The following is a 27,022-nucleotide window of genomic DNA, read 5'->3' on the forward strand; positions in this document are numbered from 1 at the left end:
TTGCGTGATGTAGCGTAAAATGCTCGGCAGATGGCGCGTTGTATCAAAATTAGAGGACCAGATACCGTCATGTCAAAGACTTACAGCGGTTTCAAGTAAGAATTTTTGGGAAAAAAAAAAGAAACAAAGAAAGAAGCAATAATTTAAATAATACATTACTGGACACGATCTCTGGCTAACATAAAAGTAACAACCCTCATAGCTTTTGTGGATACAATTTATTGTGTCACGTTTGTTTTAGGATGTTCATTACTGGGGATTTTTTCACAAAACTCTATTTAAAAGAAGAACCTTAAAACTGAAACAGGCTCATGGTTTATTAACCCCGTAGGCTACAGCCTATGGTTTAACCTGCTGCACTGACGGGACCGGATGCGCGCCTGTGTCGCGCGCTACTGGTGGGCTGTACGCCGTCACGAGCTGAAGGTGTCATGAAACGAAGAAAACTCACTTGCGGAGGGGAAGAGCGCTTTTTTATAAGAGCGCGTATGGCAGCATATGAAAAATTGGACTAATATCTTGCCTCAGTGAAAATGTCCAAAAATACTTCTCTTTATTTTCGAATTGTCGAGGGCAGGAATCTCCCGGCCAAAGACGTGTGAGTAATTTCTGAATGGCATGTGTTTCTATACTCAAGTCTCATGTGTTAGAATATACCCAGCATTGTGTGATATCTAACAATCAGGTTAGATTTGAATGATTGGAATTACATATGCTTCTTTGGCGTATTATGTAAATTATGAGCAAATAGAGCTAAGTCAATCTGTTCAATTTGACCTGGGTATAATTAAAACATTGATGAATTAATTGATATTAATCAACAAGGGGCAATTCTTCCGTGCTCATTCTGTCATCTCTTTTATGTTTTTTTTTTGTTTGTTTTTTTATTTTTATATATTAAGATCCGGAACCAGTGATCCTTACTGCATCGTTAAAGTTGACAATGAAGTAGTGGCCAGGTGAGCTCTCTCTAATTATATGACAACATGTATAATACGTTTAGGAGGAAGTTTCGTGCTTTACATACAGCAAAAGGAGAATAATCCTGCCTCATGTCACACTGTTCAGTTTATACACAGTATTTGTAATGTTTTTCTTGCTGTGCTCCTGCTACTCTGCACATCTAACCAGGGTAGAGTGTGTGTTTTGGTGCCCACAGCATGGCCACTCCATCAGAGAACCTGATACTGGTCTGGCCTTTAAACACCCCTGGGTAACCATGGAGACAATGCATCAATTATCACAGGGGACACCTGTAAGAAAGGAGAACACTGAACCGAGAGCAAAATACACCTGCTCAGAGGCGGCTTTGAGTTTAAGTGTGAAAGTTCAGTTGAAGATGGAGGATATCTTTAGCAAAGAAAATTGGGTGTACTCAGTGGCTTTTGTTCCATCTGGCATGATGATAAAAAAAAACAAAAAAACAGCACAGTGATTCACAGCAGACAGTCACGCTCATTATCTTGCACTTATACTGTTACTGACCAACTGACTCTTGAGTGTGATGCTCATGGATGATGAGGCTGATGGATTGTGGTGGGAGGTAATGAGTGTTGTACATTCTTACTGTATGTTTTCAGATTGAATTTTTGTCTTCCTTTGGTCCTGTGGCAGATTTTTTTAAATTTTAATTTAAATTTTTTCATGAATATGAACTTACATATCAAATTTTCACAGGAGTCATAGAAGTGCATAAAGGGAACGCAGTTAAACAAATGATACAACATTTTTTCAGTCTGTAATTAATTAATGGTTGAAAAAAATCACACCTTATCAAATATCTGTGAGTGGCAAAAGGTTGTGAGCTTTTTGACAAGCTGTCGAGATGCGGATGCAGCAAAACAGGCTCAAGCTATAATACTTCCACCATCATGCTTCACATTTAAACCACTAAGTACCATTTTAGTCTCATCTGTCTGTTTGAGCAACAGTCTTCTGAGTTGGCCATGTGATCTTTAGCATGGTGCAGACTTGGAACAATATTCTTTTTTGGTGAGTGGTGGCTTTCTCTTCTCCTACCATGCAAACTATTATTGTTCAGAGTTCTCACGGTAACGGTGGAGAGCGTACTCTTCAGCGACAACTTTATAACCTTTTCCAATCTGAGGAGCATCACCAACTCTTCATCTGAACTCTCCTTTTGTTTATGCAGTGTCATTTTCACAATTGTGCAGTTACACTCAGACAGAGAAAATGCCACTCACACCTGATTGTCAGCCCATTGATCGGAAACATCTGACTCTAGTTTAACTTTTACAAATTAAAGGCCCAAGCCTGAAGGTTCACTAACTTTTACCACTTATAGGCATGAAACACTTAATAAGTGTTAATAATAACATTATATTATGATTTTGTTTTGGTTAAATTAAGTTTTCTTTATCGACTTTTTGTTCTCTCATATTCATACAGAAATGTAGAACTTTCAAAACCTGCAAAGTTTTAACCACCACTTTAGTGCAACGGTGGTACAAGAATTTGATCGATAAAAATTAGAGCTACATTGGAAAAAATAAGGATTTTTTTTTTTTATCAGGAACTACTGATGTGGTGTGAATTACAGATTTTCACTACTTCACATTTCTTACTGACATTATAGATTTGCAATTAACACCAAAAAAGGTATTGAGATTTGGGAGGGCTTGGTCATGCTTGGGCCTTTAGAAGAATCATTTCTGACTTCAACAGAAGGGCCTCATAAAAGGGAATATCCAGAAAAAATGATTAAATCCAGCTTAAGGTCTGTGAGCATTTTCATGCAGATCATTTTAATTTGGAGAATGTCATATTGCCCCCTTTTGACTCTATTACAAACCATCTCATCTGTAGAATGTCTCATCCAAATAACTTCTAGTGAGTATAACTATTAGGTAAATCAAAAAGGTTATCCAGGTGTGCCAGATTGTTTCTTATGAGAATGCAGCTGCCTTGCAATGTAAACAGACAAAAAAAAAAAAGATTTTCCCTCTCTCTCATGCTGTTACATGCTATGACCCCCTTAGAGGAATCCCGAGTCTTATTCATTTCTGCAGATAACTAGTAAAGCATGAGAGCTCCCCCCTCCAACACCCAACCTTTCATCCATTCACGTGAAATGTAACTGTTTCAAGTCGGCTCTCTTTTCAGGACTGCTACGGTATGGAAGAATCTAAATCCTTTCTGGGGGGAAGAGTACACGTTACACCTCCCGATGGGGTTCCATTCACTCTCGTTCCAAGTCATGGACGAGGACACGATTGGGTAACTCCGCCATCCATTTGTATTATTCAACTATTACTCTTGACTGGCAGAGCTTTGCAGTTAATTTATTGTCCTTGGTGTTTCTTTAACTTGACTCATGAAATGATATATGTGGGTTAAAACCTCAAGCTCAGCTGAAAAATCTTGGGAAAAAAACCTCCAAGCTTTAAATAAATAAACATCTTGAGGCTGGTGGTCGCTCAGATCAAGTGACTAAAGGTTGTGTTTTTCCTTCTCTTCTCATGACCACCACATCCAGTTGTCTTACTCAGCATTTTCAGTCCTAATATATGCCTTCTACCTGATAATCTCTTTTTTAATTGTTTTCCCAGCCACGATGATGTTATTGGAAAGATTACACTGAGCAAAGAAGCCATCGGATCTCAAGCTAGAGGTATGACTGAACAAATTAGCATTAGTCCATAACTGATGGAGTACATGACCAGACGTAAGAGGTTAAAGGTACACTGATGCCTGTGATGGAGGCAAAAGTCCCGGTCCTTTTTTAGTCTGGGAAAAGTCTCTTACACGTTTAACTCTATTTGACTTCATCTTTATCACTTTGTGAACATTACTCTCCACAAAATTGTTCATCATAAACCAGGAGAGCTCCCAGCACGTTTCAGACAGCCTTGACTGGCTCTCTTACAGAACGCATCACTGTCAAGAAATCAGTAACAATATTTACGTCAGCATCAGCTGTAGCACCTTCTGTGATGTCTTGGCCAGACATATGGCGTTCACAATATGGTATGATGTGGAAGTGTAGTAGTTGTATCAAACTGTTGAAAGTGTTTATCAGGGTATGCTTACTGCATACTGATACCTTTCTTTTAAGAAGCCACCTATCACGGTCTTCCCTTCGGTGAATCATGGCTACATGGTGGCACTGAGTCACCTGCTCCCTTGCTGGATTTTTGTGACAGTCTGGCTTTGACTTTTTACCTTATCTCATGTTGGATGTTCCTAAAATGGGAAATCATAAATTTAACACCGCCTCGTAATTTACATGTTTTTCAAACCATGTAAGACTGCAGTCAGGCCATTAAGTACACAGTGGGTGTTTTGCTTCTGTTCACCACTACAATAGATCTGCATCAAAATGTGGTTGAGTTCAGACTTTCATCTCTAACTTAGTGGCTTTTACAAAAATGTTGCATTAAGTATTTAGACATCACAGCCCCTTGGATTTAACAGATTCAAAATCGATGGGATCGTGCAGTTTGTCTTGTTTCCTTGTTATTTTATGGCAAATTAAAAGTTGAGAGTTTGTAGTGGATTTCATCAATGTTTTGAATTTGCTTTCATTATTGAGAACTCCCAATGTGGGGTCCTAAGAGGTCTCGATGCAAGTGAAGGCAGCCGTCAAAACAAGGCAGACGTATCAGAAACATACTGAAGCGGAAATCTTAAGAGACGGTAATAAAGCTTGTGGAACATTCCCTGACATAGTTTTAACTTAATTAGTTTGGGTTTGTGAGTGGTGTCAAGCTGTTTGCCTGTTCCCAAAAGAGTGATAGTGTGTTAATAATAACTAAAGTCATTTCTAGGAACAGTCTAGTAGCTCCAGGATATTGGATAGAATATGAAGGATAGCCGAATATCCTTGTTTTCTATATCTTTGCTGTCAAGAATTAATGTTACTCAGTTTTATAAGAAAGTTATTTATGTATTTTAGTGTGAACTCTCGAATTTAGATGATTTCATTTAGTGTGTTATAGTTGTTCATTTTAGGTAGAATTTACTCAAAACAATCAGTGAAAATGTACCCGAACAAGTTGACAACAAATTGTTGCACCGATTTTATTAGTTATATTCTTATGGTTTGCTTTTACAGTGCGTGGCTATGTCAAGAGCACTGTCCAGAGGTGGGCGTAACATCTACAATAAGTTATCAAATGAAGACCTCGTGAATAGAAATACAAGGCTGTAAGCCACTGGTGGGACGAGTAGGCCACATCAGACTTTGGGGAGAACGTCTAAAACCAGCCCTGCGACACAAGCAGGTAGAGAAAATGGATGGATGGATGTAAAACCAGTTTCGGGACAAGATTATTTTGACCATTCTCAGCCTGGAGGTTGCTACCCTCCAAGGGGATTGTGAGGAAATTCCTTGGGTTGCAGAGGGAAAAATGGATAATATATAAAAAATAAAATCAAATATATTATATCGGGAATTGTTTATCTATTACACTTTCTGTATCAGTAAATTCATAAAAGGATACAAAAAACTAATTTGGTGGGGGGTTGTGAACAGCAACCTGGTTATTTTCTGGGGTTCGTGACTCATCTGAGTCACCTGCCCCCAGCACAATGTGTCACTTGCTGAACACAAGAAAGAAAATGTAGTATTTGGCGATGTCCACAAGCTCCAGACTTGCCGTCGTTGTTTGTGATGGATTTCAGGCCACGTCTGAAAAGTAACCCGTCATATTTATCATCTTCTGAGTTTGCTTTACTGAAAGCATAGAAATGAATGAATTCCTAATTGCTTTTTGCAAACATTTGAATGCAACATTTTTTAATTGGGGCTGCTCAGTGGTGTGGTGGTTAGCACTGTCGGCCAAGTGGGCTCCAGGTTCAATCCCTGCCTGGGGCCTTTCTGTGTGGAGCTTGCATGTTCTCCCCATGTATGTGTGGGTTCCCTCCAGGTACTCTGGCTTCCTCCCACCATCCAAAAACATGCATGTTAGGTTAATTGGTGACTCTAAATTGTCCTTAGGAGTGTGAGTGTGTGTGGTTGTTTGTCTCGTTTGTCTCTATGTGGCCCTGTGATGGACTGGCGACCTGTCCAGGGTGTACCCCGCCTTTCGCCAGATGACTGCTGGGATAGGCTCCAGCCCCCCCTCCACGACCCAACCGACAGATTGACAGTATAGAAAATGGATGGATGGATGTTTTAATTGACTCTACTTTTTAGTGTGGTGGCGTACAGAAGCAAAACATTAAATTGACGGTTTTAGACAAATACTTGCAAACCTGACTGTATATTGTTTTTTTCTTACTTGACTGTGCTTGAATACATTTTGAATGAATTGCCATGAAACGACTTGCACTTTATTTTGATTTTGTACTTGTACTCAAATACATAATAATGAACAAATAGTAAACTATTAACCCTGATTTTTTTAGTTGCAAATGAACAAGTCTCATTATCAGTTATACAACAATACTTTACCATTGGTGCTGGAATAAAATGAAAAAATATTATTTACAGCCCTCATAGCCTTGTCTGTTCTCCTCTCCTAGTGTTAATGCTTCAGTGAACAGAATCTCTTTTTGTGGTCTGGAAAGGGTTAGATAGTTGGCTGAACCTGACAAGGGTTGACCCTGATGAAGAAGTCCAAGGAGAGATCCATCTCAGTCTGGAGCTTCTGAAGGGCACAAAGAAGATCAGCCTGCGATGTCGAGTCATTGAAGCCAGGTAAAATGAAATCCTGCCACTGCGGTGAAAATGACGGGAACAAGAGTTCATGTAGATATTGAACCGGACAACAATGGAGCAAACATTAGAGAAGCAAGCTTGTGATCAGAAGGGTACATAAACAATAGAAGCATATAGAATTTGACATCATGTTAACATCTTATATATTAGTTAGGTTTCTGCAGTTGAGTCCATGCAGTACCATCAAATTTCTGAGCAGAAATCTTATTATCATCGCCCTGCAGGCCTCCACACTCCCTTCTGAATCATACTGCCACTGTCACACCACTCACTGTCCCATCTGTGTGTCGCAGGCTACAATCTCGCAGTCTCAGTCAGGCCACTAATGAGCTTGTCAATCTGGGCCTGACACTGTGTTATTGAAACATGCTCAGATGTCTGTGAAAAGGGTTTGAAAGAATAATGGCAAGTGGTTTTCTTTGCTTGTTCTTGTTGTACCACACTAACCGATTTTGTTTGCAGAACTGGTAATGGGATTTTCTTGAGTATTTAGATTTTTTTAACAGCTCTCTTTACTTTTTGTCGGGTGATTGCCTCAGAGACTTGGCTCCAAGAGACATTTCTGGAACCTCCGATCCTTTTGCAAGAGTTATTTTTAACAACCACAGTGCAGAGACCACGGTGAGCTCTATAAACATTTGTTGTGTGATAACTGATGCATTAGATTAATAATACGCTTTTTTCTACTGAACATTAATTAATGCTGGGTTGTAGATTATCAAGAAAACCCGTTTCCCTCACTGGGGAGAGACCTTAGAGCTGGAGTTGGATCAAAAGGAGTTGAGTGAGGATCGAACTGTTGTTGTGGAGGTCTGGGACTGGGACATGGTGGGCAAGAATGACTTTCTGGGAAAGGTCAGGATTTCTTGAGTATCATTTTGTGATTGCTTTAAAAGTGTTTCATCTATTAAATATACAGTTATATATTTTTCTTCTTAACTGATATTGTCTCCTTGTTTATTTGTTCTTTCTTTTCACAGGTGGAAATCCCTTTTGCTTGTTTGCACAAGACACCTCTGCTAGAGGGCTGGTTTCGTTTGCTTCCCCTGGGAAACAATGAGGTTGACACGAGGTGAGGATTATGGGTGTGCTTGTTTATATAAAATGACCAGTTTGTGTATGTGTGTATCTCAGATATATTTCGCCTTTAGAATCCTAAAAGAAATGATATTCTCTTCAGATGCATCCAAGGAAAGCAGTTGCTTCTGTCTACGCTTTCTTTTTAAAAGGATTTAAATGCATATTTACAGGTGCAGCGTCTGTTTCTTGAGATATTTGTTTTTACCAAAGAGGGATGGATAAAATGCAAAATGTTAGTGTCATAGTAAAGTGAAGCTTAGAGACTTATAGGAAATTATCCAAAGTTTATAAGGTTTTTGTAGAGGGCAGTATGCTGTAGAACAGTAAATCATCTGAAAATATTTTGTCACCACTCTTGGTTTGAAAAGAGGAGTGATAAAACTATTTTGACAATTCTTTGACCTTGAGCACTATTGTTTGAAGAACATTTAAATTCTATTGGCTGAATGATAATCTCAGTTCTATAATTTTCCTTTGATTCGATATTTCTAAATCTTTTTTCACTGAATTAAATACACAATATCTGCAGTACATGGCCCTTAGGTGCACAAAAACAATTTTCTCATCTTTTTATAAGTTATTTCTAATGGGGACTTTTTTTACTTTAAGAGTGTGCAGTAAAACCTCCACTTCCTTAGATGCTGCACTATTTTGCTTTGCTTTCAGTGGCAAGCTGGGAGCGTTGCGTCTGAAGGTGCGTTTGGTGGAGGATCGGATCTTGCCGTCCATGTACTATCAGCCTCTCATCGACCTGCTGGTCGAGTCGGTAATCTCCCCCACAGAGGTCAGCATCGCAGCTCGTCCTCATCACGGATATTCACTTAGTCACCATCATCATCATCTGAAGAGACTGCACGATGCATTACACATCCTCCATCTGCACACTGACATTCTTAGCACGTGACCTGAGTTCTCCTCTCTACAGGTGGAGGACAGCAGTGCTCTGACCATGCTGGAGGAGATGACCACAGTTGAGAGCCGGCAGGATGTTGCAATGACTCTGGTGAAGATCTACTTGGGACAAGGCCTGGTGGTGCCATTCCTAGATTACCTCAACACCCGGGAGGTCAACCACACCAGTAAGAATAAAGCAAAAACCAAAAAGGTTGGACATATTTGTGTCAGTCTGAGCCACTGTGAAATCTTTAGGAAAGTTTGAAATTGTTCTTACAGTACTTGGGCATGTGTTTTTTTTGTCTTAACAAAGCTACTTTTGATAAAATTGCATTTTATGGCTCCAGCGTGTTGTCAGGTAACATGCCTACAAATTCAAACTCCAAATGTTTTACACGTGACAACTGTGAGTTTACAAGACACAATGTGCATAAGATCTTAGTTTATCTCTATTAGTCAGTATTAATCAGAGTTTGGCACAGTCCAGTTTACTGTTATTGCTTCACTCTTCCAAGACCCTCGAGGGTTAGTGCTGTTTAACTCTGAATTGACATTAAGTTCTCTGAACACCACAGTTATGGTCTGTGTGTGGGCAGTGAAAGCCCACCGGCACTATATTTACCGCTCTGATGCCAATTATTTACTCACCCCCTTCGGTCTTTTCGTGGCTTCTCCGAGGTTTGGATTAGTCATGTTTTTGCCTCCGCACCATATCTCCGACATAATTCCCACTGAGTTGTGCTTTGGTCTTTGGGTTCTGTTGTTGTAGTTTGAGATAATAAGTATCGTGCCCATGTTTCCATGGCAACCCCACATGATCCAAACTGTAACTGCTTGATCAAGAATAGATGCTGCGAGCCAGCCAAACATTTAAGTTGGACACAGAGGGCAAAGCAAGGAAAATGTATTATACACCCACTGGGGAGCGATGAAAGCAATCCTGTCATCCCCACAAATATTTCATCTGGCAAATCAGTCCTGTTACCATGGATATTTTGCTATCACCACTCTGAAGGATTTACGTTGACATTGCAGTGAGGTCAGGCTGCTTTCCTTTGTGACACTGATAAAAATGCATGAAAGAGAACGGAAAACATGAATATCCAAGAAACGTATAAAATAACCAAAATAAAAGCCGTAATCGAAGGGAGCAGAAAAAGTCTTCGTACACTTTATGAGTAGCTACCATCTTATTTAGGCAAAGCTTCAATCTCAGTTTTTTTTTTTTTATAATTTTTTTTCTGTACTTATAATAGAATATATATTTTTTCTATCAGTTGAAATGACATGAAATGAGGCATGATTCATAGTGAGCTTTACAACTCTTTAATTTTTCTTATTGAAAAATATGGAAAAAGCTGTCTAAATGTAGTCCAAATTAATTAGGTTGATGTAGGTTATAAATGTCAGTCTAGACGAGAATAAAACCACTTCCCCTATCCTTTCTTTGCTTAATTCAGATTCAAGGGTCAATAAGCAGAGAGCAATACTCAGCATACTTGCGTTTTGCTACAGTCTTAATAACAGTAAAAATGAAAAATATTGTAACATTTTGTTTCTGTTTTGCTCTCATAGCTGATCCAAACACTTTATTTCGCTCCAACTCACTCGCCTCCAAGGCCATGGAACAGTTCATGAAGGTGCGTGAAAGTATGTTTTTTTTTTTTTTCATTCAAGGCGGTACAAGTGATTGATTTAATACATTATTACCTACTCAATTTGTCAATATTTACTGTATTTGTACTAATATCCCCTTATTGTAGCTTGTTTACTCTCTTTACTATGTAGATTTACATATTTCTAAACCAATCCCTGTAGCATAGATGTATATAAAAGGTCTTCAAAATATGGTATTGTTTTGCTGTCAGGCTGTTGGCATGCTGTATCTGCATGAGGTGTTGAAACCCATCATCAATCGCATCTTTGATGAGAGAAAGTACATTGAGCTGGACCCATGTAAGATTGACCTGAACCGCACAAGGTAAAACGGCTCTAAAACATTGTGCTGATCACAGTACTATTGCAAAATCACATTCCAACCAAAATAGTCCAGTAGTGATTCACAGTCACTTGGCTTACGCTTCAAATGAGGAGGGGATTTTGAGTTGGCAGTTCACAGTATTGGTGTTAAAATGGTCAAATTAAAAAGCTCCCACAGGAAATTGTTCTTTCTTTTTAGACCTCAATCCTAAGAGAAAGATATCCATGTGAGGAAAAAAAAAACGTAAAAAAGGGGGAGGGTTGTTGCTTGGCAACTGCCATGAGCCTCTTGAGATGTCTATCTATCCCTGATATGGAGGGAGATTCAGGATATAACATCCCCAGCATCTGCAGTAGATCTGCATGTCTTTATCTTATTTGTCATCTCCTCGTCAGTATAACTTCTTTGATATCTTCACCGCAGCACTCAAGTGTCTGTCTTCACCTGTTAAATCTCAGAAATAGCCTCCGCTTACAGGTAATGATATAATCTGGAGCAAGCAGGCTATCATTTATGGATACAGAGTAGATTAGAGTATATTTGATAAGTAAATTGGATTAGGTCTGGTCCTTACATAATATGGCCAGTACAAAACTGTTTGCAATCTGATTGTGTATTCTCCGGTGACACTGTGGGATTTGCCAAATCTTTCTTTGTCTCTGCAGACGGATTTCATTTAAGGGTGCAGTGTCTGAGGCAGAGGTGCGGGACAGCAGCGTGGAGATGCTGCAGAGCTATTTAACCAGCATCATCGAATCAATCGTGGGCTCAGTTGATCAGTGTCCTCCTGTCATGAGAGTGGCCTTCAAACAGCTGCACAAGAGAGTAGAGGAGCAATTCACTGAGCCTGAGCATGAGGTTTGTCTGGAGGCAACCACACTTAGAAAATTAGTGGGAAACACTTATGATTTCAATTTAAACTATTATCCCTTGGAAGGCTAAATCGTTATTCATTAAATTTCCTTTCTAACTTATCTTAATATTACCAGGATGTGAAGTACTTGGCCATCAGTGGATTCTTCTTTCTGCGTTTTTTTGCTCCTGCTATCCTCACGCCTAAACTGTTCCAGCTGAGAGACCAGCATGCTGACACACGGACAAGCAGAACACTGTTACTACTGGCCAAGGTATGACTCAAAAGGCAGAAATGCACACAGACACTATTTTATTATTCATGTCTAGACATCACACTCAAAGTTTGATGTTTATACTGTACAGACAATAATATCCACAATAGTATCTTCAAAATACTCTTTCTCATTTTTCTAATAGTGTTGGCACGATATCCAAGTGAGAAGCCACTTTTTGACTGTTCAAGATGTTGATGTGAAGCACACCTCTAGTTGTTTTAGTAACCACTTCACGCTATGCTCTGGAAATAGAGGACTTTACAATAGCTGTACACCAATGAAAAAGTATTTCTGCACAACTTGTAAGAAAAGCTAACAGAGAGCTAACTATGTTTTTTAAGTGAAAGTGACCCTAATTGTCGACACCAATGACATAATTAAAAATAAGGGCCACCTTGTCACATGTTGGAAGTGAGTGAAACCTTGTTCCTCTCCCACATGTGGCTTCTGTGGTTGCTGTCCATGGTGCTGAAATACTGTTGCCATGGGTCCTTTTTTTTTTTTCAGAAACAGGGAATAGGCTATTTTTACCTCTGTGTGTGCTGCAACCAGACTGTGGTTCAAAGCTAAGCATCAGAGAGGGACTTCCTCCTCACCCTAGGCCAGGTGTGGGCCGGACAAAGGGCCTCACAGCATGCATGGCCCCAGGGCCCCTTTTGATCTTTGACTTTGAGATCTGCTATCAGTCAGTTGAGATTTGATGTGATCAAAGATGTGAGTGAGGAGCAAATATTGTGTCTTTATGGTCGCCAGGCACTGCAAAGTGTTGGCAACTTGGGCCTTCAGCTGGGCCACGGAAAGGAGCAGTGGATGGCGCCTCTTCATCCAATCATCCTTCGCAGTGTGGCTTCTGTCAAAGACTTCTTGGACAAGTTGATTGACATAGACCATGACATTGGTAAGGCTGACAACAACGCACAGAGCCCTAAACTTGTAATCAAGAGCCATGTCCAGAGGTTATGCTTTTCAGCCAACCAGCCACTGATCAACCACCAGCGTGACAGGTCCCAGTAAATATCAGGATTAAGTGAAACAATACTGTTGCTCTGTGGTGAAATATTCATAACTAGCTGGAAGTCAAGGAAAGAGATGACATTGTTAATAAGCTGGCAGTGAGCTGGAGTGAGAAGCTGCACGTGCTTGTACACAACACACTGGTTACCCAACATATCTTGGCTGCTTTCTTACTGTCATGTGTCAGTGAGGCTGCTGTGAAACACGTTCCGCCTCTGACATATCATGTTTCTGCCTTGTTCTTCACATCACACCCACTCTTTTCTTTTAAAGGCCAGTTTGACATTTAGTGCTTTTCGGGTGGATTTGTTTGGCAGATTTGGATTCTTGTTATTCCCCTTTGAAGCTGCCCTTGTGACGATGGACAGTGATTCAGGTGCCAGGAGCAGCAAAGTTCTGAAAATAAAGATAACAACTAATGTTAAGCTATTAAATGTATGCTGTTTGTTTATTGACACAGCACCACCTTGTGTCTGTCAGGATGAATATGCTTAACAGTACAATACAGTTTTTCTTTACACCTGATCTCACCTTCTCTCTGCAGTGTCTGAGGTACCTCAGAGGGCTGTATTCATGCCTTCAGTCACAGTTAAGGAGGGCTACCTCCATAAACACAAAGCAGAGGGACCACAGCTGCTCTCCCGCTTTGCCTTTAAGAAACGCTACTTCTGGTTGACTAGTGAGACGCTGTCTTATGCGAAGACCTCTGATTGGCAGGTTTGTACTGGACCAGCGGGCTCAAGTTTCATGTTCCACTAATATATGCCATTTGACTATCAACTTTGCAAGCCATTTTGGCAACCAGCCACTGTGTCATGTTTTGTTTTTCATCACTTCACAAAATAGGGTTATTTAATCTGTCTCCTATTGTGACATCTGGATCTATTATCAATTATGAAAAAAAATAATTATTCCTCTGCCAGATCAAAGTCACGTGAAAGTGAATAATTCATTTTTAGTAGCTGATATGCCATCTTATGATGAATTAATCTGCCTTTGATGGACATTTATCAGGATGGCCCACACAATGAGGAAACATTTTGGTCATCCCCAGCCTGCTTTAATGTATTTGTGTTGGTCTTCTTGTGAGATCATCATTAGTGTTATTACCATGTGGAGCCTAACCTTGTGATAATGATCTCCTCTCATTTACCATCCAGACACAGTAAGAGAGACAGAGCAGCCCAATCTATCCTAATAAAAAGCTCTCTCTTTGAGTGAGTCCCCTGCTTTGTGAGACTCGAATAAAGGCGGGGGTTAATTGAAAGCTGCGGATATTCATGCTAACATTGCAAATCAGATTACAGACAATGTCCTGGCCCCTTTCCTCCATGTTGGAGCACTTCAGTCTCAGAGAGACGAGCTGCTGTCGGAAGTGGCTGATTTACACTTAAAAGTAGCCTTTGCTGCCACAGTGATCTCATCTTCACTTCCTTCCTCGTAGCTTAATGCGCGCAAAATATTTATTTATCAGAAACTGCTTCATTAATTTGCTCTGCGATCAACTGTCAGCTTTATTTCACTTAAACTATAGAGTGAATTGCTTGGGCAAAAGGATGAAACTTGTGTGTTAATTTGCGGCCTTAATTTACGATGTGAATTGTGGCTGAATTGTTGCAGGTGCGCTCTTCAATCCTTATTCAGTGTGTGTGTGCTGTGGAGAGGGTGGATGAAAATGCCTTTCAGCAGCAGAATGTAATGCAGGTCATCAGTCAGGACAATGACGGGCAGCTGCACACCATGTACATCCAGTGTAAGGTGTGTAGGTACCAACATCAGCCAGTCACCAACAAAGTGCATGGCCTTTGTCAGAATGTTAATTAATTTCTTTCAGTTTCTTTGATCCATTATTTTGTTGAGACTTTAGCATGTCCTTGGATTAGTGCTAAGACCAAATAAGATATGAAAGAGCTGCATTATTTTTCATTTAACTGATACATTTCTCCATTTGCTGAACACTAAACTGATGGTTTGTGGTGTTCAAACAGAATGTGAATGAGCTGAACCAGTGGCTGTCTGCGATCAGGAAAGTCAGTATCTACAATGAGCGCATGCTGCCCTCTTTCCACCCGGGGGCTCATCGCGGTGGCAAGTGGACCTGCTGCCTGCAGGTGGACCGCGCTGGTAATCCTGCTGTTATTACTTCTAATGCTGCACCAGCTTCAGTGACAACTCAGGATGTGGTGTTATTATCTCCCCATTTTCTCTGAGTCATTTCAGAGGGTGTATGTGTTAGAATAAAGCTAAGACACTGGAAGGATTGTCAAGAATTAACAGAATCCCAGAAGATAAACTACACTGCTATCAATGTGCTGGCTTGGTTCATAATATGATCCCTTTTACCTCAGTCCTTGTAGCTAACTTGTAGCCTGCTCCACACCAAGCGAATGAGTTTAGGATGATCCATATTTAATGGCTAAACCCTCATTTTATTTCTTCAATGAAGAGCGAGTTCAGATAACAATAATGTTCTCTGACCATTTATATTTTTAACTTAAAAATAACATGATTGTAATTTTATTAATCATTGTTTTGTATGACATATTTTTCCTGTAGTTTAGTGTATGACTAATGCTAGAACTTGTTAGGTAACTGCAATAAGAGATATTCATAATGAATATTATATAAAATACTCAAATTGTCCAGTTGAAGGATATACTTCCATGTGTGTTTCATTTATGGAGCACCTCTGTTCAATAAAAGGCTATGTCTCAGTTACAGGCTGCAGCAGAACTCACTCAGCTGTGACTCTGGGTGACTGGAGTGACCCACTGGATCCTGACGTAGAGACTCAAATGATATACAAGCAACTTCTCCAGGGCAGAGACAAACTCAGGTCAGTATCTGCCAACATCTTCAGTCAGGGTGCAGTTTGTCAACTGAGCACTAGAGGTCTATATTGCAACACAGGAATACATTGCTCTGCTGCTGCTGGCATTATAGTGAATCATACATTTATCTTGAACTGCTTGAAAAGGCAGAGCAGCCTCCAGAGAAGGAGCAGTGATAATATGATAAGATTCTGACTGATGCTGCAGGAAAAAATATGTGGAGATGCCAGAGTCTGATCAGACGTCGAGCAAAAAGGAAAAGAGGATCAACTCGGATCACCCAGGTGAGACTAAGCTGTAACTTAGAAGCCCTTTTATTAATGTGTATGCTTTTATTATGTACTGTAGAAGAGGGTAAATTACCCACAGTAATCCCAAATTTCTCTTTTTCATAGATGGTGCTGAGTGCAATGTTCAGCTAATGAAGCCAGGTCAGAGTCTTGCTGCTCGGCTGCTGGTGGTGATCGAGGATTTGGAGCATGCTCACGCCACCTTCCAGCACAGAGAAAAAGAGGACGCCACCAGTGTCATTCTGAATCCCTAGACTACACATGACCTGGCATCTATTAATGCCTAAAGGGTATTGGTGATAGTTGGGGTGAAGGGATACAGATATGAGAGAACATCAGTTAACCAATTACCTGATGTCAGGGAGAAAAAAAGGCCACATGGTCCAAGTTCCTCCAGCCTTTTAGTACATTCCCCAATTGCTGTGGAGAGCAGAGAGGATTCTGCTGCACAGCTAATCTTTTGTATTCTCTGAGTGCCACCAACAACATCGCCGGGAGGAGATTATGATAGTTGATGATAAAGGGGGGGGGGGGGGTCTTGAAGCATGATCTGTCTTGGTATTTTTTCTGTAGATAACAAGCAAACTGTTGCATGGCCTGCATCCACTTATGAAATGTGAAAAGAAGCTTTTCTATTTTAAGATACTGTACAGTCAAACATTTTTATGCAAGAAGCTTGTCGTAGTATATTCTCGTTTTGATATGACTACTTTCAGTGTTTTGTACTTTTATTGAGGCAATTTATCACCATGGCAACAATGTAGCAGTGACATTAACATTACACGCTATTCCTCCATGACATTATGAAATGGTGATGCAGACGCCTCAGTGTAACACTGCCTGTCCAGTGAGCAAAATGAATATTACAATATTATATGTTGCTTTGGTTTCTTTATACAAAACGCTATGCTTTTGTTTGGTGCTATGGCCAGCCAACTTCAAATTGATGTTTTGTTGTAATTTGCATTTTTAAAATGTCCTTACACTTGATGTAGCCATTCTTAAAGCTATATGGGTAATATTTACCTGACTCACAAGTGTCAGGATATGTTTGAGATGCCAAATTTGTTTTAGAAGCTACAAGAAAAAAAGTATCCAAATACATGTTGTAAATCATATCCCAGAGGATAACTGTCAAGTACAGTTAAGAACAGAGAAGGTCAGTGATTGTGATGGAGATCAGATCTGTGATCTGGGAAATTCTCAGATGGTGACTATCTCCAGAGCTATTTTCATTTTATCCTGCTGCAGCTGTGTGAAGGAAACATTCTTCCTGCCATAGGCAGAACATTATGGCGCACATACCAGACATAACTCATACTTTGCATTGCTAAATATTACACAGTGGCATGCAAAAGTGGTAAAAGGGTCTGTGAGTGCAAACAACTGTGTTGAAGATGAACTGCTGACTAAAGTTAGGAATGAAACATTTGATCCAGTATTTTAAACAATGTTCATTTTTGTTTTTATTTTCTTTACAATACAGGACACAAAGAAAAACTCAAATTAGGGAGTTCTCGGCTGCTGCACAGAGGAACCCGTGGCAGGTTATTGTTGGGACAAGGTTTAATAAATCTTTGAAATTTCCATCACATGGCCTTTCCTTAAGATGACAATGAACAAGCCGTAACTCAAATGAGCTAATTAGGATGTGAGACCTTGGTAAAAGTTAGCTGAGAACTCTCTTGGGGTGCCCAAGAAAACAAATTCTTCATCCTAAATGTGATGCTTGTTTGGTTAATCTTCTACTCACTTAAAAAATCACAGTAATAGAAATGTTACTGCAATTTTTGTATCCAACTTTTAGTGTATTTGCTGCTTTTGAAAAATTGTTATATTCAGCCACATGACTGGCTCTTCAGAACAAGGTAAATGTAATTGGTTTGTGAGCTTCATGTCTCAAGAATCATGGCTGTTCTGAAGAGACAAACACACTGTCATTCACATATTTGAAATTCACAGTGATGGTTTGTTCCAGGCGTATTGTGACTGTGAGCACGGCTGTATTATTTATTAAATTCCTTATTCACTCAGGTTTGCTGTCAAATTTGTGCTGCATAAAAATTAAACTGACACTTCACATTTCACGTTAATTTGTATCCTGGTTAGTATTTAAGGGGAAGGTTTAACTCACTGCAAGCAATGACATTCAGTCATTCGTGGTATGACAGATCTCAGAGCATGCTCACAGTGTCATGGTTACCATACTACCCTGTTGTTCAAATGAATAATTTAATCAAACCACAGCCTTTACAATTGAACAAGTGTCAGAATCTAATGTTGAATACTGCCACACAAACATTTAACCTCCCGGTCTTATTTAAATGCTAATGAGAGCAGACCTACCTGCAATGATGCAGCAGAGTCTTCCCTGCTGGCACTCTCATTAGGCATGAGAGGTGAGCAAAAGGAGGAGGCAGGGCACAGGGGTTTAGGTGCTAAAGCCAAGATGGGACTGTCTCCTGGGTATCTGGGTCAGTGCTGGAGAAGGGTAGTGCTGAATGGGGAGCTGAATCACCCCAGGTTTCGACAGATCCCATGGCCTGAATTAGTATGCACCAAACCCAGTAGCTTGCCAGAGCTTCAACATATAGCAGCCAGAGACAGAAAATGACTGTAAAGCAAATTTACTGCCAGTGAGAGCTGGTTCTGCTGCACTCCACCACTCCAGCAAAGCTCGTTTATATCCATATAACAAGGAGCACAGCACAGACTGGGAATTCAAAAATGAGTCGGAGCTGAGGTGACAAAATGTCAAACAAAATAGCCCCGTCAAGGGCATATTTATTTTTTTCTTCACAAGAAACACACAAACATGCAACAAGGTCATCACAATTCAATAAAGACTGATTGATTAAGAAGCCCTTTATAGTTTAATCAATGTCTCTCAATATCTTGCTTTTAGATTATGTCACACAGCTTAAGATAAATCAAACCACATAAATCATGATTTTAAAAAGTTAATTCAAATGGGCACTTAAAATGCAAAACATCCAAATGTTTTACATGATGTCTGAAGAGCGAGGAGAGTAGCCAAGCGCTGTCCCGTCCCCATCTGCGACAGATGCCAACAGAGGAAAGAAGATCTTTCTAACCAACTGGAGTAAGTTGCAAAACCACAGTGGTAAATCACCAGAGAAAAAACAGGGTGATATTGTTTCTAAAGACACTAAGATGTTTCCACACACAAAGAGCTATGCAATGTCAATACACTTGCTCACAAACTGGTTGACATGCACCTCTAGGAGAACATCACTGCATCTTTAAAGGACATGAACCTAAGCTTTGTGTACTAGATGCCCACTTAGCACACACTCAAACACATTCCCACAGACAGACACAGACAAACAGTATATCCACACAAAAGTGTCAAAGTATCATTTTGAGAGAGAAGTACAATTTGCAGCGGACACTACGAGAAAGTACGACTGGATATACTTTAATTGTAAGAACAAAGTGATTTCATCCCCTGTCCAGCTTCTAATCAAATGCAACAGTATGCAATGAATCTTAAGAGTAATACAGTAATATTATGTAAGAGTTCTTTTAGAAGCAATCATTAAAAAAAGACATCAAAAATATATGTTTTGAAATACATGTTAACATCCTCAGATTGCAACCCTTGTGTTTAGAAACCTGGAGGTAAGCACCCCATAAAGAAAACATCCTTAGCCATTTAAACCAGAAGTCAGCCTTTCTGCTACACAGAACCCATTTGATAGATCTTAAAAATAGTAAATTGCATAAAAACCATCTCTCTCTTCTTTAAATCAGACAAATACAATTCATGTTTTATTCATCATTCCTAAATAAGTCTTTACACACCTGAAGTCTTAAGGGCCTGCATCGATCATAGTACAATTCCTGACATGTGGAAAGGAAAAGTCGAAGAGGCAAATATTTGGATTCCTCTCGTTACTGAATCTTCACTCAACATGGAAAAATAATTCCCTGATAGATTACAAGCATTCTCCCTTGCGGTCCAATTTTTTAAAGGGTGTCAAAAAGGTATGGGAGAGAAAACTTGAAATGTGACAGGCCATGGAGTCTTTAACAGCTGGGTCAAAATCACATTGAAATACTTTTAGTAGTTTGTTTTAGCTTGTGTGGGTTACGAGCAAGTTGAATTCAACATAGAATGCTGAACAATAAGCCTCTGGAAAACAAATGCGGTTTAAAATGTTGGCTTAAATACAGTAATAAAGTTAATAATACAGTACAACTAATGTTTTTGTTAGGCAAGATTTTCAGGCATCCATCTCGTGTTCATCTCATAATTACTTGAACTAAATTCAGCTACGCAGCTAATTTTGCATTCATAATAAACACTGAAGCTTATTATCTTCTGCTTTTTGTGCATGACTAAAGTTATTGTGTATTGCCTGCTTACTGCTGCCACCAACATGGCTGACCTACTCTTCAGTACTCTGACTGAATGCATTCTATAGAGACACACAAGAGGACTGAAGCTGCTGTTTTATAATTTTGGCCTCTTGGGCTTTCCGTTCCCTACAAACATTGCTCACTTTGCCTCCAGCCTAAATAGTAAACCTTCAGGCTGAACAATGAGCTGACACTTGCTGTAAAGCTGAGAGAAGTTGCAGAGTCAGGTGATAATTCCCAGCAGTTCATTATATTCTCCTGTTCAGAATTTAAGGATAGTATTTCCCTGCTACTCTGTTTAGGTCTTTTGCACAAGGACCAGAGACTTGGAATTGCCAAAGGTTCCTTCTCCCTGGGGTACGTAAATTAGGCTAATTTTGTGTAACTGCAAGTCCACATGGATGTGGGTTGAAGCACTGTAAGGACAATTTTTGCTAATCCCATATTTAAAATACATTTATCTACAGGAACATATTTGATCTATAACATTATTGAAACAGAGTTGTGAACAGTGTTAGTGCTTTTTAGGTATAATAGAACTTTTACTGTTTCTGTTAAGCATATTTCATTGAAACCCTGCATGTTCCTGAGCCCCTGTAGTGATTGCCATGACAGAATCATGCCTGTGTTAGGTTTTCTGAGGTTTGCAGCCATCAAATACAAAATTAGCAAATGTTTTTCATGAAAAAGTAAAATTTTTCATTTTCAACATTTTATATATCTTTAGTTTTCTATTGTAAATAAAATATTGTTTTTTTTAATAAAATTTGCAAGTCGTTACATTCTGTTTTCATTTCAGTTTTACACAGTGACAACATTTTTAGAATTGGGGTTGTAGACAATATATTTCTAGGACCTTTAATTCAGTTTACTTATTCATTATGACAGCTATCTGAAGGGAGCCCCATCAATGTTTTGCTTCAACATGCCAAAACAAACTCTTAAGAATATTTTCTGTTTAGCCCAGGTTATTTTTCACCTTCCTTTCCCATGTTTTAGACAAGTAGAAAAAGAGAAATGGCCCATCTGGAGGGGAACAACCATCTTCATGCTGCTAAAGCTCACCCACCAATAATAAAGACACATTTACTGTACTTATCTGTGTCCCACAGCAGATCAACTAGACAAATTCTACATTAAGGTAACAACAGCATACGCTAAGACTACTTGTATTATAAGACATCCATAACAAGTCATACATGTTTCAGTCCCTGACAAACTGACATATCTTGCCAGATTTCATGTATTTATGTTCATTTATGTATGTGCCTGTGTATAAATATGTGGGCCAGTCATTATATTTTCTATATAGAAGAGTATAAAAATAAACTAAAGTTACACCATAGACTCAAAGTGAGCTTGAAGTTAAAGGTATATCACATCTGCAGATGTATATCACACACACACACACACACAAGTATGCATATATACTTACATGTGTGTGCATGTGTGTGTCTTTATATCTTAAAGCATTGTAAGCCAGTTATTATTCAACTTAGAAAAAGACGAATTAAACTGTAATTTAAGACATTTTCTGAAAAATGAAAGGACTGATTAAACAAAAGAAGTTGCCTCAAAGTGCTATGGAAGACTATGTTTCACCCCACAGCTGGGTGCCCACCAATAAACACCAATGCACCTGCTCACTAAAGTTCATCAGATACACTCATAGAGAATTATGCACCATTTGGGTTAACTTTAATCTCAGAGCAAAGAAACACCACAAGGACCTTCAAGGAGTCTTTAGCTCACAGGCATGACATCAATGGGAATAGAAGAGAGTGTAGGAAAAAATAACTCTCATTCTGTGACATATTAGACCAATATTTGCATGCCTCCTTGAATGAAGCTCTCTGCAGGGGGGGGGGGGGGGGGGGGGGGGGGGGGGGGGGGGGGGGGTCGGCGCTAACAACTCTAAGTGAGCTCACGCATGGAATGAGATGTTTCATTGCTCCCTATACAGCTTGTTGAGCTCAATATGCTGCCTAAAAGCAGCCTCACAAGAGACTTGAAGATTGCAGGTGGATAGGAGTGCCGCCCAGGATGGATCTCCACAGGAACACTGTTGGCGTCTGGAAGAGAAACGTCTATATGCGAGTTCTGCTTTAACCTCAAGGACTTAAAGCCAGCATAGTAATGCCTCACAGCAAGCAATCACACACTCACCCCTCACGTAGGGGTAGCACAATGGATTGTGCCAACGCCTGGGACTGCTCCAACAGGGTGAATAATAATGCAGGCTTTACATTCAGAGAGGTCAGCGTCATCAGTGTGTCAACAAAACAAATGAGTTTAACCTTGGAGCACAAGTGCATATCCTGCCTCCCAACCTGAATGCCTCAAGTCAAAATACATTGAAACAAGCAGTGAACAAATGCATGTTTCATCTCATATCTCATGGATAGTACACAAATGTAACCATACAAAATACATTTATAACCAAACACCAATATTTTGTAGTCATTAGCTCTCTGGAATATAAATCATATTTTGCAGAATCCAGTTTCAATTTATAGATTAACTGACCTGTTATATCAAACATCAGACATGCCCAGTGAAACCTTTAATGACCTCACGAAAGCCAAGAACTTCTCCTTAAAACTCCACAACCAGTTGCACCACATGTGGTTGGTAAATAATTCAATATAAAAGTGAAAGGGGAAAGCAAAGAACCAGTTAAACTGGGTTAATTTGTAAAGATGAAATTCTCTTACACATATATTCATAATATCAAGGAACACCTCACCTTATTGCAGATATTAACCCAACATTCATTTGCAGCGTTAGTCGGGCCATGCATTCATAAGTTCAGCATTTGCAAGTATGTATGATTTGGCCCCTCTGCATTCAACTCCAAAGGCAGAGGAGCAGTGTCAGATTAAATTTGAAAGGGGCTGAATACAATTTGCTTGCAGCTTCCAGCATCAACACAAAAATCTCCTTATATCCGTAACCCTATTAGAGACTTTGCCAGGGATACAACATGCTCAAGGCATGGATCAAGAGACAGCAGGGGGGAGATTCTAGGTTATACAATCAAAGACCTAAGTAATAACCATTTATTTCTGCTTCCATTAATCTCATTCCACCATTTCTGAAGGATATCTTAGTTTGTGGGGAGTTAGGAGTTGTCAGCTGCACTTTGGCCCATCATGCAGCATCCCTGTTCATTGAATGATGGTGGGACGTGGTGGATTGTGTTTGTGTGAGCACGCTCAGCTGGCCATCAGTCCTTCAGGTTGTCCTCGCCGACCCCCTGGGCTGACAGCTCTGTCAAAACGTTGTCCAAGTAGTTGGGGTCTGGGTAGCCGTGGCCGGTCAGGTTGGAGCCAAATTCTGTCTTGTGGTGAATCTCGTTCCACACCACTGTGTCCGACTCTCCTGTGGTGCTGGATGTACCAATGGTGAAGATGAGGCGGCGGTCCCAGGCCATGATCAGCAACTTCAGGACCTGGAGACACACAAAAGCGAGGAAGGAATGTGAAAATCCCACGATGTGCGAGACAGAAAACACATGTAGAATCATGGGTTTCTGGAATCTGTGTCAGAGCTCACCTTTCTGCCTTTCTCATTGTCAGGGAGGTAGCAGTGCCGAGGGAACCCTCTTGCACTGAACTTCTTCCCAGGGTTGGGGTGCTCATTGGTCTGATGAAAACATCAAGATCAAAAACAAATATCTACATTTTCTCATTTGAAAATACAGCTTAATTGTGTGGAAAATGTCAACATCACCCATAGGACAATCTCCACTGATATCCATGAATTAATGCTAATGTCAGCATTCAGGATCAAATACGCAACTCCTCTACAACTACCTATCAACTCTGAGTTACGTCAGCAATGAAAAATAAACCAACTACAAGCAAGAAAATGACATTGCATTGACATAGTATCACGTATTTTGGGCTATAGACTGTCTGTCTCTCTCACAGTCTATTCTCTAAGACTGCAGCTTCCTAAGAGCCCTAACACGTCACCCTTCTGCACGAGTATCTGTCCATCAACCTTAAGCAGATAAGCAGTTGTAGAGAGTTCACAGATTTAGAGCGAAAAGACAGTGGATAAGGGCATTAGTGGAGTGAAACAGAACTTACCTGGATCCCCGCAGGAATGTCATAGACAATGCGGATGGTTTTGGAGTCTGGGTAGCCAGGTAGGCAGTGGGGGATTACGTGATACTCCATCTTCCCAGGAGGCTGGGTGCCTGTTTTTTCTCCATAGATGGTTTTGCATGTTGGACATTGAAGACTGCCATCCTGTTTTTTTAAAAAACAACAAACAGTATATAGTACAGTGCAAGAACAATTTAACAATAAGACAATGCTGATAATGGTTTCTTTAGGCTAATTCACTAAAAGTAATTGTCTTATAACATTTTTTCTTTGTCTTTGCATTAAAACTAATGTAGATAAGATGTAGCCTAAAGTGCTTAAAACTATGAAATCTTGAATTCAAAGGTTTTGAGTTTACAATTAATGAAGTCAGTATGTTTACTGTGAAAGGGGTTGCTCATAGTGGTGAAACCAGCAAGAACACCTGACTCTGCATTTCTCCAAGGTTTTACAGAGCTTTGTGGTGAATTTTGTCTCAGTTTACTGAAATTGTCGGGCCACAGCTTTACTGCTTTGGCTCAGTCACACCACTAATCTCACTGGGCTGTTTTTGGCTGCAACAAGCAGCTGTTCTCATAATCAGAAAACTATAAGCACTGCACTAAACAGCAGATAGACAACATTAGCAACTAGTTGGTGAACATAAGCAAGCACTAAGCAGCTGAAGAGCGTGATAAATTTCTCAGGAGTTGGGGGACGACAGTAGAGAAAAACAAAGGGTGTATTTGTGTTATTTTTGACTTAGCTTCCAACCCAAAGCACCTATGCACCAAACAGTAATCTGTATAAAGCTGTCAGTACAAAGCGTCCTTTGTTTAAAAAAAACAACAAAAAAAACAACACTCATCAGGTAGTTCTCAGTTCGTGCAGGCAGAATGCATCACTCCTGGCCTATTTTGTGTAGAAAAGGGATAGCAGCAGGGATCAATCCTGGGTTAGGGCATAGTAACTTTTTATGCTGATGACACTGATATGTTCTGCACTGCCACAACACCAAATCAGGCTCTTTACCGGCTGCTATTAGCATTTCATTCTGTACATTATAGGATTTCTGTGAGTTAATCCTCATGCTGACAAAATTAAAAAAATAAAACAGCATATTTGAATTTTTATCTTTCACCACTTTTTATGGTTTTACGATTAAGCCAGAATATGCTCATAAATATATTTGAATTGTAATGGATTTCTTACTTCTATACCTCCTGGATAGTAATTGGTAAAAAAAAAAAAGAATAAATAAATTAATAAGCTAACAAACTTGAGATGAGGTTTTCTTTAAGAATCCACTATTTCCTATATTTTCAGGCCAAATAGTAGCCTATTATAAAATTGTCTTTTTGTCATCTGTGCTTGATAATGGCGACGTAACACAAGTGCATTTATCCTCACATTGCCTTTGTGCACCCAGCCAAGGTGCATAAACAATAATAGAAAAAAATCCACATAAAACAGCTATATAAACCGTTTTTAAAAAGGCTTACAGCAGAAACAGTGTGATATGAATTTTTATTTTATGCATTCAAAATACAGGGAGCAGAATTTAAAGGGATTTCACCAAGTACTGCACTGATATGACAGATCTGATGTGGGTATGTAAAATCCCCCATCTGTGTGCAATAATTTGTTGGCCCAATCATTAGGCCCAATCATCTGCCAGCATCTCACAACCCGGTCAAACTGGAAGACATCACTGGTTTAGAATTTGAGCCTAGAATGGCATTATAACAGTGTCTGGCTCACAAGCTTTTACTCACCTTATTGCCATTGTTGTACATGGCCACCAGGCACAGCAGATGGTACATGTGACCACACTTGCCAAGTTTTCCCACCAGCTCTGGCTTGATGCCTTTGTACTGCAGAACGCCTTCGTAGCCTGATGACATTACCAGCCTCTCCATGCAGATGGTACAGTCCTGGAATAGTCAACCAAAATACTTGCTATACTAAAAGACATTCTATATGTATATGACTGTGTGTTTAGAAGACATTCACTTTCAGTTAGGATAATGATCAGTGACAGATTACATCTCTTTGTGACTGCAACTCAGGTAAGTCTTCTGTGCTTGCACGCATTTAGTGTCTTTCTCTTACCTCATCTGGTACAACTTTAATCTTCTCCGTGTATCTTCGCACCACATCCTCTGGGTTTTTTCCTTGCCATGACAAAGAGAGAGCAGATGACTATCAAAGTAAACAAAGAAAAAACTTGCCACCAACAGCCACAAACACAAGCTAACATGAGAAATGTGAAGATGGCTCTGCAGATGGCCTCACAACATCATGCAGAGGTTGTTTTGCACGCATATACAGTTAAAATGTTAGGTTAAAGAGAAGGTGACTTTCAAACTGGCACATACCAAAAAGCCATTCCCAGTATAATCCCTGTATGCAACTAGCTACCATGGTTGAGAGCACATCCACAGCTTACACCCCTAATACGCTTACAGGCAACCTCTTTTCCTCATGAGCCTTTGTTTGCTCATTTGAGGGACAGCCAGTGAGCAGACGCAGGGACCGCAGCCGGAAGAGGCAGCCACACTAAAGTAAAGAGGCCAAGCAGAGGATCCACAGAGGAAGGAGAAAAAAGCAATAATAAGAATCCTAAACAAACAGTATCACACAATA

General features: G+C 39.8%; 2 protein-coding genes across 4 annotated transcripts in view; one reads left to right on the top strand and one right to left on the bottom strand.

The window, feature by feature from the left end:
- The first annotated feature begins 365 nt into the window (after window positions 1-365).
- On the top strand, window positions 366-16,927 carry LOC140310142 (rasGAP-activating-like protein 1). Of its 2 annotated transcripts, none has more exons than XM_072388316.1 (21): window positions 366-598; window positions 903-959; window positions 3,124-3,237; window positions 3,570-3,631; window positions 6,532-6,661; window positions 7,222-7,303; window positions 7,397-7,537; window positions 7,663-7,754; window positions 8,429-8,546; window positions 8,688-8,841; window positions 10,232-10,296; window positions 10,525-10,637; window positions 11,303-11,495; window positions 11,627-11,764; window positions 12,521-12,665; window positions 13,326-13,498; window positions 14,402-14,539; window positions 14,770-14,905; window positions 15,497-15,617; window positions 15,820-15,896; window positions 16,008-16,927. In XM_072388316.1, exons 1-21 carry the CDS (start codon window positions 534-536, stop codon window positions 16,154-16,156), a joined length of 2,463 nt encoding a protein of 820 aa, XP_072244417.1. In that variant the 5' UTR covers window positions 366-533; the 3' UTR covers window positions 16,157-16,927. The 2 variants fall into 2 exon arrangements, with proteins under 2 accessions (XP_072244417.1, XP_072244418.1); XM_072388317.1 differs by having other exon boundaries at window positions 15,503-15,617.
- A 1,727-nt stretch (window positions 16,928-18,654) lies between these two features.
- Window positions 18,655-27,022, bottom strand: part of dtx1 (deltex 1, E3 ubiquitin ligase) — a 41,171-nt gene continuing 32,803 nt past the window's right edge. For both annotated transcript variants that reach the window (XM_072388319.1, XM_072388318.1), the window contains exons 6-10: window positions 26,489-26,550; window positions 26,152-26,310; window positions 24,380-24,541; window positions 23,841-23,930; window positions 18,655-23,736 (exon numbers count right to left, since the gene is read on the bottom strand). In XM_072388319.1, the coding sequence (XP_072244420.1) occupies window positions 23,512-23,736; window positions 23,841-23,930; window positions 24,380-24,541; window positions 26,152-26,310; window positions 26,489-26,550 (698 nt within the window). In that variant the 3' untranslated portion in view covers window positions 18,655-23,511. The remainder of the gene's footprint in view (window positions 23,737-23,840; window positions 23,931-24,379; window positions 24,542-26,151; window positions 26,311-26,488; window positions 26,551-27,022) is intronic.

Source organism: Leuresthes tenuis, unplaced genomic scaffold (genome assembly GCF_036924035.1).
Source record: "Leuresthes tenuis unplaced genomic scaffold, fLeuTen1.0.hap1 SCAF_6, whole genome shotgun sequence".
In the NCBI taxonomy this organism is placed as follows: domain Eukaryota; kingdom Metazoa; phylum Chordata; class Actinopteri; order Atheriniformes; family Atherinopsidae; genus Leuresthes; species Leuresthes tenuis.